The 13,032-nt window shown below is 41.4% G+C and overlaps 1 protein-coding gene across 2 annotated transcripts in view; it reads left to right on the top strand.

Moving 5' to 3' along the window:
* The first annotated feature begins 1,274 nt into the window (after nt 1–1,274).
* The window catches only part of DNAJC1 (DnaJ heat shock protein family (Hsp40) member C1), a 212,408-nt gene continuing 200,650 nt past the window's right edge, over nt 1,275–13,032 (top strand). The window contains exon 1 of one of the 2 annotated variants that reach the window (XM_059660789.1): nt 1,275–1,770. In XM_059660789.1, the coding sequence (XP_059516772.1) occupies nt 1,564–1,770 (207 nt within the window). In that variant the 5' untranslated portion in view covers nt 1,275–1,563. The remainder of the gene's footprint in view (nt 1,771–13,032) is intronic. The other variant, XM_059660783.1, reaches the window with a different exon arrangement.

Here is a 13,032-nt window from a genome sequence, read left to right as displayed (position 1 = left end):
TTAAGCATCATTTATGACTACTTAAAAATATTTTTTAAAACTGCAATAATAGGATCCCTTCAGTAAGATTTACTTCCTAGATACTGTTTTGCTAACCTTTATCAAAATAATATATTTTTTCTATGAAAGCAAAAGTAGTTTTACCATTCCCCTACTGAGTTTAATTTAACTGTCCAGATCCAAATGGGAAAAACATACTATCAAATTTTCAAAATCGGGCAAGCACCATGAGTTCTACAAGCATATTTTTTCCCCCTTCTACTTCTTCAACAAGAGTAGGGTGTCAAGGAGGAGAAATGTGAGAAAACTAAGAAGAAAATAAGGTTCACCCAAGAGAAGCAATAGCCGTGGAGGAAAAAAATTTAAAAGGGACTGAATAGAAGCTATGTAAGACTAGGAAGTAAGACACGAGTGGGAAAGAAAAGAGGTTTTTGGCTTCTATTTCTTTTTTTCAAGTACTTTTCTTTATTTCAGAGGAAGGGAGAGAGAGAGAAACATTAATGAGAGAGAATCACCGATTGGCTGCCTCCTTCATGCCCCCTACTGGGGGTCAAGCCCACAACCCGGGTATGTGCCCTTGACCGGAATCGAACCCCAGACCCTTCAGTCCACAGACCTGACGCTCTATCCACTGAGACAAGCCAGAGAGGGCTTAGCTTCCATTTCTTCAAAAACAGGCCTCAAAAGAGAAAGGAAGTGGGCTAAGGTGGGATAAACCACACTTCCTCTAAGATCATGATTGAGTCGCCAATATTCATTCTGCCAGGGCTGCCTATTGGATGGTATTATACCTATAAATCTTAATTCACAATGAGAAGTATACTTTTTTGCATTGGTTCAAATTTCATTTGTTTCACCCTTTCATAAAACATACTTCAGACTACTTCCTAGGTTTGCCCCTTGAAGGCCATGGGTTCAATTCCTCCTATAGCTTCGGGGATGGAATAATGAACTGTATGGAACCGAGGCCATCACTAATAAGTGTTCACATGTGCTTTTAGTTTCCAGTATCCGGGGAAGGGTAAGAAGGTAGCTGTTTCAGGGGAGACTTGTACTTGCGCTGTCCCAGGTCCGTGCGCGATGCCCATGTCTCTTAATCTGTGAAAACACAAGTCACCTCTTCAGGGCGCACCAGCTGCAGAGGCTTCTCTCTGAGGCCTAGATCTGGGGCAACCCGCTTCCCTACTTCCGGCCCCGCCCCCGCCCCGGCGGTTGCTAGGAGACGTGATGTCACAGGAAGCGAGGCCTGGAATAGGTTAAAACGAGGGGAAGCCCCGCCCCCTCCGCAACCTTAGCTCCCGGTGCTGGTGCTCCAGCTGTTCGTAGGCCTGGGGTTGAGGGTCTGGCCCCCGACAGCCCGCCGCGACCCGACCGCCGCCGCCGCCGCGTCCGCGGGCCCGCGCCCCCCTGCCCCGCCGCCGGGCCGCCGCCGGGCGGGAGCCTCCAGGACGGCTGCCCGTGCTCCGGACCGCGGCCGCCGTTTCCACACCCCGCGCTGCCCGCCACGTCCCCGGGCTCGGCCAGCGGCGCAGCGTGACGGGTGGCCTTTCGGGGCCCAGCGCGATGACGGCTCCCGGCTCCAGGCCGGCCCGGCCTCCTGGGCGCCGCGAGCTGCGGCCCGTGCAGGTCCCGCCGCCGCTGTTGCTGCCGCTGCTGCTGCTGCTGGCGGCCGCGGGGCCGGCGCGCGGCTGGGAGAGCGGGGACCTGGAGTTGTTTGACTTGGTGGAGGAGGTGCAGCTCAACTTCTACCAGTTCCTCGGGGTGCAGCAGGTAAGCGGGGCTCCTGCCCGCCCGGCGGCGGCCGCTCCCGGGCCGAACAACGTGCGGGTCGCGGCGCAGAGGAGGGGGTGGGGCGGCTCTGACCCGGTTCCTCCGCGGGAGCCGGCGCCGCGGCCGGGCTCGGCCCTCCTGGGCTCCACCGTCTCCTCCCCCGGCCCGGGGTCTGCTGGCCTCGGAAGGAATTGTTCTCAGGTCCTCGCCGCCCTGCTCCCCTTCGCAGGTTGCGGTCTCAGCTTCAGGCTGGACGGCGCCGCCAGCCAGGGGGGGTTCTACCCTCCCTTTCCTCTGCCATCGGGGAGACCCTTCCACCCCGCTGGGCGGGAAGAAGAAGAAGGAAGAGTGGTGTGTGGGGAAGAGTAGTCATGTCTCACTGTAAAGTTTCACCTTCCCGGTGACACTTATCCTCATGCTATTTTAGCTGCCTCCATTGCTCCGCCTTTCCGGGGGGTGGGGGGTGGGAGTGCGCTTTGGTCGGCGCCTGCCTGGCAGTTCTCCTTGCACCGTACTTGGGCATCTTTAGCCTGTTGGGTAGGGGTTGGGATCACAGTTGAGAAGTCTGGAGGTAGTTGAAGCTACCTTGTCGGCCCTAGAACCCATACAAGGAAATAGTAAGTTTTGGGGGGCAGTAGAGGCACTTGAGCTGCTAAAGGAAGAGAGTTGCCCAACCAGTAGCGCAGGGTGATGTCTTTTTCTTTTGTTTCCTTTTTTTTTTTTTTTATCTTGGGACTTTAACCTGTAACGTCCGTTTGTTGCCCTGTACTTCTTTCTACCTGTGAGTGGTCAGTGAGGGAAGATAACTAGTCTTTGTCTGAATCATACTGCCAAGAAGATGACATATGGGGTGAAAGACAGGATTTCACACGATCTGACTGAGCCCGGCATAAAGTGCTTTGAATAATTATGGGGTTAAAAAAGAAAAAAAAAAAGGTATACCAACAATTGTCATTCAAGGTACACTTCACATGACTAGATATGCCCTTTGTATGTGAACTATTGAACTTAACACTAAATGGAAAATTACTTTTCAGTTAAATATAATTGAATATAAAATTGTTGCACTATGATTTTAACGAATTTTATTTTTTGTAAGAGTTACTAAAGTATAAGCATTCACACTTCAAATTCATAGGTGCAAACAATTATGTACTGTCTGTATTCATTAGCTTCCCGCTCATAGACAAATATATCTTTTTACGGAGTAAATGATGATGCAACATGTGCAAAAATCAGTGAAAATAACTAAAGGCTTTTAAGAATGCCTTTAACATTGATAATATTTATTAGAACTTATCATGATTGGTTAAATTCTGTAGCTAGAAAAAGTCTTATACATAACCTATCCAAAGATCTTGAAGATGCTTTCCAGTTATTCATGGAAAATTAAGCCCCTTTAAGAGAATACAAAAATTTAGTAACAGTAGTTTAAATTTTAGGTTATGTAATTTAGCTTGCATGTGAACTCTCATAGAATTTTTGTTTATAATTTCACGCAATTTAATTTGCAGAGTTAGGCAGTGTGGAACAACCAGAGCACTTAACTATGTGGGCAAAGATGGAAAATAAAGAAGCATAGATGATCAAGAACATTCTATGTTTAGGTAGAATTTGAAAAGGATCCAGAAAATTGTTTTAATTTGTGTTTCTCTACCCAGCCATGTCAGAAGAGATTTTATTCTTCTTAAGCAGAGAAACTGATGGTAACTAGTTCTCTACGTTACACTGAATCTTAACTTTCTTGGAAGACTTTCAGAGGACCAGAAATTTGTTAAGAGACAAATGCAGCCTGTCATTTGACTCTTAATGTGTAATTCTCAGGCCAGAGCCAACCCATCTCTTGGTGATTAGCCAGATATGAGGGACCAGGACAAAGTAGGTTGGTTACTCAGAGTGGTGACCTGGCTATAGTCTATACACTCATCAGCTTTGTTGTCCATCCAACAGAAATTTATTTGACACCTACTACATTTTAAGCACTGGGAGTTGGCTGGTGTATAAAATAAAACCTGTCGCCTTATGAAACTCACAGTTTAGTAGGGGGGAAACATATAATAAAAGGCTAATATGCAAATCGACCAAACGGTGGAGCAACTGGTTGCTATGACATGCACTGACCACCAGGGACAGACGCTTAATGCAGGAGCTGCCCCCTGGTGGTCAATGAGCTCCCCCTGCTCAGCCAGAAGCCAGGCTCACAGGTGGCGAGCACAGCAGCGCTGACGGGAGCCTCTCCCTCGGCAGTGCTACGGATGTCCTACTGACATCCCCAGGGAGTGGGCCTATGCCCTCAGTCGGACAACCCCCAAGGGCTCCCGGACTGTGAGAGGGTGCAGGCCAGGCTGAGGGGACCTCCCCTCCCCCACCCCCCCCCAACCCCCAGTGCATGAATTTTGTGCATTGGGCCTCTAGTAGTAATATAACCAAACAAGTAAATATACATGTCAGATGGTCAGAGAAGGCCTCTAAAGGAAATAAGGGAGTGAGCCAGGTGGGTAAGTGGAAGAGCATTTGAAGAAGGCAGACAGTTGAGTACCAAGACTTTGAGGCAAGAGCTTGGATAGAATCTGAGGAACAGCAAGGCAGCCAGTGTGTGTGGAGTAGGGTGAAAGAGAACAGTAATAGGAGATGAGATAAGAGTCATGGGGTTAGGGGAAGATCTTGTAGGGCTTTGTAAGACATTATAAGGACTTTGGCTATTCATTATAAGTAAGTTGGGATCTCATGGGGGGAGGGGTGGGCATCGAACAGAAAGAGGTACATGGTTTGACTTAAATTTAAAATAACACTTTAATTGTGTTGAGGATCCTCTGTATGTACGTCATTAGTTATTTAGAAGGATAATTATGGTGTAGAATGTAGATCAGTGATGGCGAACCTATGACACGCGTGTCAGAGGTGACACGCGAACTCATTTTTTTGGTTGATTTTTCTTTGTTAAATGGCATTTAAATGTATAAAATAAATATCAAAAATATAAGTCTTTGTTTTACTATGGTTGCAAATATCAAAAAATTTCTATATGTGACACGGCACCAGAGTTAAGTTAGGGTTTTTCAAAATGCTGACACGCCGAGCTCAAAAGTTTCACCATCACTGATGTAGATTGTACCTGAGTGGATGTAAAGTAGTCAGATTTAGAATTTAATTGGAAAATACAGCTAGCAGGATTTTATTGATTGTTTGAATGTGGGATGTGAGAGAAAAAAGAATTGAGGCTAATTAAGCGTTTGGTGTCAGTAATTGAATAAATATTTGTGTAATTTCAGTTGCCACTTACTAAGATGGAATTCCTGGCATTAGACGGTAATTTGAAGCCAAACAACTGGGCAAGTTCACCGGGGGAGTGAATGTGAAGAGAGAAAAGAGAGGTCTGGGAGCTAAGTATTGGAGATTCCAAACTTTTACAGTCAGGGGGATGGAGAGGAGCCTGCAAAGGAGATGGAAACAGAACAGTCAGTAAAGTAGGAGGCAAATCAAGAAAATACTGTCACTTTCAAATCAAATAAAGAAGTATTTTAAAGAGGAGAAAGTGATCAGCTAGGTTAAATACTGATGATAATTCAAATAAGATGAGCTCTGAGAATTGGCTGTTCAGTCTAATGGTGTGGAGGTCATTGGCTACCTCAGCAAAAGCTGTTTCAGTGGAATGGTGAGATCAGTGTCTGGGTTCAGGAGAGAAGGAAGGGGAAGAATTGGAGACAATTAATATAAAAAAATTTTTGAGATGGTTATACCCCAAACTAGAAGCCAGGGATGGTAGTGACTGAATGTGACATTCATTTTGTCCCGTTTCTCCCAAGTTTAAGATATTTAGCTTAGTTACTCCATAAACTCTCTAATTAGAATAATTGATTACCTTAAGAGCTTGGACCTGACCACTTTCTGATTCACAACCTTGGGCAAGTTAGTTGCCTCATTTTTAGGACATATGGTATCTTCTTTAGGTAATGTTTTTTATATGGCTTTTATAGCCCTCAGTGAAGGAATTTCTTTCTTTGTATTCCTGGATTTCAAATTCATAGGAAATTCAATTTGGATATTGCATCTTTTTCTTTTTTTTTTTTTTAATTGTCACCTGTATCCATTGATTTTTAGAGAAAGTCAAAGAAAGGGAAGGACAGAGAGAAATACCGATGTGTGAGAAACACATGGGTTGGTTGCCTCCTGCACGCTCCCTACCAGGGCCCGGGCTGGGGAGGAGCCTGCAACCTATATGTGTGCCCTTGACCAGAATCGAACCTGGGACCCTTCATTCCACAGGCTAATGCTCTATCCACTGAGCCAAACTTGCAAAGGTGGATATTGCATCTTTTCGGAGGAGATAAGGTGGAAGATTAGGGGAGTGTAGGAAAAAGGATGTGTTACTGAAATATCTTTCATTTGTAACTTACATTCTAGGTCCCCACACAGTAGTTGTATTTCCTCTAACAGCTGTTCCTTGGACACCTGTATTTCTTGTGGGGTCAATGGCAATTCTGTGTTTTTTTCATTGTCTATTTGGGCCATGACTTTCTTTATACTTTGTGCAGTATTCTAGCCAGCAATACGTCACATTTATTTTTTTTTTTTAAATTTGTGACTTGAAATTGTGACAAGCTAAGTTATTTTAAATGTTTCAGTGTTTACTTTCTGATGAAATCAGAGTAATCTCTTTGGTGCCAGTCAGCAATTACTGATTCCTACTAATAGAGCTAGAAAATGTGCTCCTTTCTCATAAAAATTTTTATAACTGCATCCTTACATTTAAATGAATGCTGGAACTTGGTTTTAGAAGAAGAAAAGCTATTGTTATGTGCATATAAAATATTGAATTTTAATTTTTAATCAGAATGAATAAAACTCTTACACTCTTTCAATCTATATTTCAAATGTACAGACTAAGCAGCCTGTTTAAGGGAGGGACAATTACTGCCCAGCCATCCCATAATCAGGTGGTGAGGGACTTCCCTGAAGAAACTGCTATCTCCTGACATATCTCTTCCATTTCTCCAAGGAGGAATGAGTGACTTTGTTGGAGGGTGATTGCCTTTGGTCTGTTTTTCTTGATTGGAGCGAGCTAATTAATCAAAAAGCTCTAAACCGTGGTAATCCGTCTCTTCTCTGCCCCAAACCAGTAAGGCAGTTATCCTAGACCGAGACAGACTTTCTCTCCAGTGTTCCATACTGTTCATAGGAAATGTGTGCTGTCTCAAAGTCTGGACTGGAGAAGGGAGGGCAAACATTGCTAGCGAGCCCATTTGGCCCCTATACCTAATCTAAATTCTTTGGTAGCTTTTCAGCCATAAATGTGATATTTGATTTCTGTCTGCCTGATTTCTGATTTCTGTCTCAGTTTTTTTGGATGGGAAAAAGCATGAAGTCATTAATGGGGCTTCTCAAACCCAGTCATAGTCCTTTCTAAAAATAAAGATGAAGATTTCTTTCATCATTGACTGGTGAGCCTGTCCTGTGATTATCAATTATCTACAATGATTCTTATTGTGGATTCCACTGAGCTTGTGGTATTAGTTGAATATAGTCCAGTCTTCAGTGAGTCTGTTCCCCTATAAATCAATGTCGTGTAATAACAGCTTCCGCATTTTCATTGTGGAGTCCAAAATTATTTGTTAATTTGGAGTGAGGGAGAGATATAAAATCTGGAATGGTAGATAACTTTCCAGTCATTTATATTGCTGATGTAGGCATATCATGTGTAGAGTTAGAGCTGAGTAAATACTTATTTAATTATATATACCTTTCCATCAAATTGGGTAATCATAAAATTGATTTTCTGATGTCCACATTATTAAAGATTTTTTAAAATATATTTTATTGATTTTTTTACAGAGAAGAAGGGAGAGGGATAGAGAGTTAGAAACATTGATGAGAGAGAAACATCGATCAGCTGCCTCCTGCACAAACCCCACTGGGGATGTGCCTGCAACCAAGGTACATGCCCTTGACCGAAATCGAACCCGGGACCCTTTAGTCCGCAGGCCAACGCTCTATCCACTGAGCCAAACTGGTCAGGGCTAATGTCCACATTATTTAGTGGAGGTTGCCTGGGCATATTTTATGGAGCAAGGCAAATCTATTGTGAAAATTTTACCCATAATCCAGAGCTGATAGAACAGAAATCCTCTTATGGTCCTGGGGATCTGTTTGTAAGTCAGTCATTATTGGGTCTGTTTGGGCAGTAATAGCATTAATTAATTTCACCCAGAATTAAAAACATTTCCAAAACCTTTCTTGTATTGAGATGTGCAGTGAACCTCTGATTGGGTGAAGCAGGAAGCTATAGTCAAATATCTTCAAAAGTCTTTATTTCATCAAAACACTTAATTTTGAAAGCCTAATCCTATACTGATGAATATAAAAATATGATTGCTGTGTTTTAAGTTACATCTTAGTGTTTCATTTTAAAAGCTAAATATTTGGTTTTTACATTTACTGAAATTTGTGTGTAAGAGTGTCATTAGGATTTCATTAGAAATTTAATTGAGAATTTGTCTCATTCCCATGCTTCTTTTTTTTTTATGTAATTTTTTAAAATATATTTTATTGATTTTTTACAGAGAGGAAGGGAGAGAGATAGAGAGTTAGAAACATCGATGGGAGAGAAACATCGATCAGCCACCTCCTGCACATCTCCCACTGGGGATGTGCCCGCAACCCAGGTACATGCCCTTGACCGGAATCGAACCTGGGACCCCTCAGTCCGCAGGCCGACGCTCTATCCACTGAGCCAAACCGGTTTCGGCTCCCATCCTTCTTAATACTAAATTAAAGTTAGGAGTAATTCACTTATTCAAGTGTTTCTGATTGCCATCATCCAGCAACTGGAATCTCATATGTAATCACACATGTTGCCTGATTCCCTCATGTTAGAGAGAGTATCTGTATAAAACAATATGCTTCATTAATAGATGGCTGCACATTATAGTGCCAGTGAGTTGTAAGCATAAAACTCTGTGCAGCTGCACAGTTAGCTAATATAATTTGAATTAAATATTAAAGGTAAAAGTCTAAAATCACAAATTAAATAAAGGGCATGTCATAGTATAAGCAGCAGTATTAAAATGCCACTAAGAACAAACACTAGGATTAAAAAAGGGAGTAATTTCCTCAGTTAAATTCTGGAATACAGGGTTGGGCAAAGGTAGGTTTACAGCTGTAATACAAATAAATAATACAATAATTAATAAATAATGCAAGAATAAACTATTTTGCATACTCACAACTGTAAACCTACGTTTGCCCACACCTGTAATACAACTCCTGATTATATAAAGTGCAAGAATTTTGAAAAGCTACATGAGACCCTACTGTGGCATGTATTGTGAGCTGTAGTCAAAATGATTTAACACCAGATAAGTCATTTTTATCATTTACTGGAAAGATGTGAACAGACCGTAGAGAAATCCCAGGGTCCACTTACATGCCTGCTAAGGAAGGTAGAGACATCTCATTTCTAGCCGTTACTTAAGGACTTTATACCCTTAAAATGGATTAGGTTAAGGAAGCCATCCCAGGACTAATTGAATTTATACATAACCAAGAAGCCTCTGATATTTTGGATTTTTTTAAATTGCACATCTTATTAGCAGTTATTTTCAATGACCATACTTTTAGTTAACAGATAAAAGACTAGTAACTAGGTTCTTCTTTACTTTTAAGTAGTGTTTTGGGGTTAATAGTTGGTGATTAAACTTGATGTAAGGAAGTTAATATGTATGTATAATGTAGGATCATTGGAAATTGTGATTTTACTTGGAGTAAAGTATATCATATCAGATATTGTTTTTATATGGATCTTTTTACCTGTGATAGGAAATAGACTTCCTGTGTTTAAATAAAGTGTTTTAGTCGAGACATTTTATAAAGTTCAAATAATTGCCGTCCTATGCTGTTCTATAGTAAGTAGTTATACAGAATTAATGTGTGACATTTTGTATCACACCTTTGAAAGTATAATAAGGCTTAACTTAGGGTAAATTCGATTGATCTTGAAATTAGTTATTGTGGAAAGCTTTATAGATTTTCAGCAATGCTGCCATCCCTCAAACATCATTGAAACTTCTTATTTTAAATTGCCTTCAAAGCATTTTACCCTCATTAATAGTAAATCTTTTAAGATGGATTTGATATTTGTCTAAAGCTAATAGTCATTTGGAACTAAATTTGGTGACTAAATTGGGTTAGCAAGCTTGGGTAAATACAATTTGAATTGATAAAGAGATCTAAATATAAATTTCACATAAGGCTCATAAACTGGTTTGAGGACTACTCAAAGAAGAGTTCCAGAGAAGTTTAGAGGGATATCAATGTGACGTAAATTTATAGCCTTACAAAGTAACTGAATATATTTCAGTAAATAACTTTTGGAGTACTTATTACTTTGTGGGTAGCAACTTTTTATTACCCACAAGAGAAAAATATACAAATAAAAATTATCTTAATTTTAGAGAAGTGAGAAAATATTGAGCTAGAATGGTGATTTTCAACCTTTTTTTTATTGCAGAGCACACATAAACTACTAAAATTCCAAGGCACACCAAAAAATATACTGTATTTTTGCTGATCTGACAAAAATAGGTATAATTTTGATTCCTTCACACCAGATGGCTATTGTGTTGGCTGTTATCACCTTTTTATTTGACAATTGAAGGGAAAAAAGGTCAGTTCCCTGACTAAATAGGTATTGCATGTTTTAAAATTTTTTGCGGCACACCAATGTGCCTGCTGTGGCACACTGGTTGAAAATCGCGGAACTAGAAGAAAATATTGTAATTATCTGCCTGCTTTTTAAAAAAAAAACACATTTTTAAAAATATGTTTCTATTGCAGAGAGAGAGAGAGAGAGAGAGAGAGAGAGAGAGAGAGAGAGAGAGAGAGAGCTGCCTCCCATACGCACCCCAACCAAGGGACCGAGCTTGCAACCTGGGCTTGTGCCCCGACCTGGAATCACACCATTGACCTTTCAGTGCATAGGATGATGCTCAACCAACTGAGCCACACCAGCCAGGGCTATCTGCCTGCATTTAATATTAAAAACAGGTATCACAAAAATATTCATTATATAATATTTCCATAATAAAGTTATTTAGAGCAGAGTGGCAGAGGAACCAGAATAAATGTTAGGGATAGAGTTGGTAGCTGAATATACCACTGAGGAAGAAAATAGGCAATTCACAGGGAGAGGGAAGTGTACATTGAAAAAAAAAAGCAAAAAAACCCAAAAAACAAAAAAAAAGCATAAATACAAATATAAATAGTAATGGAGTAATATCTCCATCTTGTGGCGTGCTTTGGATATTGTCATTAAAAACATCGAGGGGTTGTATTTTTGCAACTGTAGGCATAAATAAGAATAAAATATGAGTCACGTGCAAATAAAATGTGGGTCAGATTTTTTTCAGTGTTTTGAAGGGACCTTTAAGACCAAGCTGCCCACCTGGTGTGCTGCAAGCAACTGTGCTGATGTAGTGATGCCTTCCCTTGATGGCCTTAGCAGTTTACTCCAGTGTGTCTCACAATTAATTTTTTTCCCCAGGAAAATTAAAAAAAAAAAAGAAAAAAAAATATATATATAAATATGATTTGTCTTATCAAAATTTTTGCTATATTAAAGATCCTTATTAGCTCTCATAGAAGCAAAAGAATCTGGATATAAAAGGAATGAAGATGTGGTTGATGAATTAGCATCCCTAAGTTACTTGATTACATATTCTGGATGGTGGAATGACCATTAAATATTACCATAGTTTGCATTAACTTAAAGGAATACTTCAATGATGTGTAACAATCCTCTGTGTAAAGAGAATACAAATGACTTTGGAATACATATATATACAAATTCTGAGTGCCTACAGTAATGTTTTTTTACATAAGAGATAAGGTAATATGTAATTTCTAAATCATGACTGACGTATTTCAGATTTTTTAAAATATATTTTTATTGATTTCAGAGAGGAAGGGAGAGGGGGAGAGAGAGATAGAAACATCAGTGATGAGAGAGAATCATTGATTGGCTGCCTCCTGCACTCCCCCCTATTGGGAATTGAGCCCACAACCCAGGCACATGCCCTTGCCCGGAATCGAACCTGGGACCGTTCAGTCCGTAGGCTGACGCTCTATCCACTGAGCCAAACCAGGTAGAGCTATTTTAGATTTTTGATAGATGACAGAGATTTTTTAAGGCATTGATCTCCCTAGAGCAGCATTGTGCAGTAGATATGTAATACAAGCCACATATATAATTTTAAATTTTCTAAAAGCTGCATTTAAAAATGTAAAAAAGAAACAGGTGAAGTTAATTTTAACATTTAATGTATCAAAATATTATTTCAACATGTAGTCACATTTTTATATATTATTGAGGCATTTCACATTCTAGCTTTTTTACTAAGCCTTCAAAATTTGATATGTATTTTGCATTTATACTTTTAGTACACTTCAATTTAGAGACCAAGTTTTGATTGAAAATACTTGATCTGTATTGAGATTTTTATAGAATGTGTAGCTAATAAGTAGATTAATATATCCAAACTAGAGGCCTGGTGCACAAAATTTGTGCACTTGTGGGGGAGTCCCTCAGCCCAGCCTGCGCCCTCTTGTAGTCCGGGAGCCCTCGGGAGATGTCCAACTGACGGCTTAGGCCCACTCCCCACGGGTCTTAGATGTCAGTCGGACATCCTTAGCGCTGCTGTGGAGGTGGGAGAGGCTCCTGTCACCACCACTGCGCTCACCAGCCATGAGCCTGGCTTCTGGCTGAGCGGCACTCTCCCTGTGGGAGCACACTGACCACCAAGGGAAAGCTCCTGCATTGAGTGTCTGCCCCTTGGTGGTCAGTGCGTGTCATAGTGACTGGTCATTCCGCTGCCGGGCCGAAACTAGCTCTCTGACATCCCCCAGGTGTGCTGAATTGTGAGAGGGTGCAGGCCAGGCCGAGGGATCCCAGCATTGCACTATTGGGGCTGGGGAGGGACTGCAGGGGGGCTCCAGGGCATGTATGACCCATCTCGCTCAGTCCCAATTAGCTGGACCTCAGCAGCAAGCTAACCTACCAGTCAGAGCACCTGCCCCCTGGTGGTCAGTGCACATCATGGCGAGCAGTTGAGCAGCCTTAGCATATCATTAGCATATTACACTTTGATTGGTTGAACCGCCAACTGGATGACTGGACACTTAGCATATTAGACTTTTATTATATAGGACTAGGGGCCCGGTGCACGAAATTCGTGCAGTGGGTGTGTGTGTGTGGGGGGGAGTGTCCCT

This window comes from Myotis daubentonii, chromosome 1 (assembly GCF_963259705.1).
Source record: "Myotis daubentonii chromosome 1, mMyoDau2.1, whole genome shotgun sequence".
Taxonomy (NCBI): domain Eukaryota; kingdom Metazoa; phylum Chordata; class Mammalia; order Chiroptera; family Vespertilionidae; genus Myotis; species Myotis daubentonii.
The sequence above is the reverse complement of the archived record's forward strand: the minus strand, read 5'-3'. Positions and strand labels throughout refer to the sequence as shown.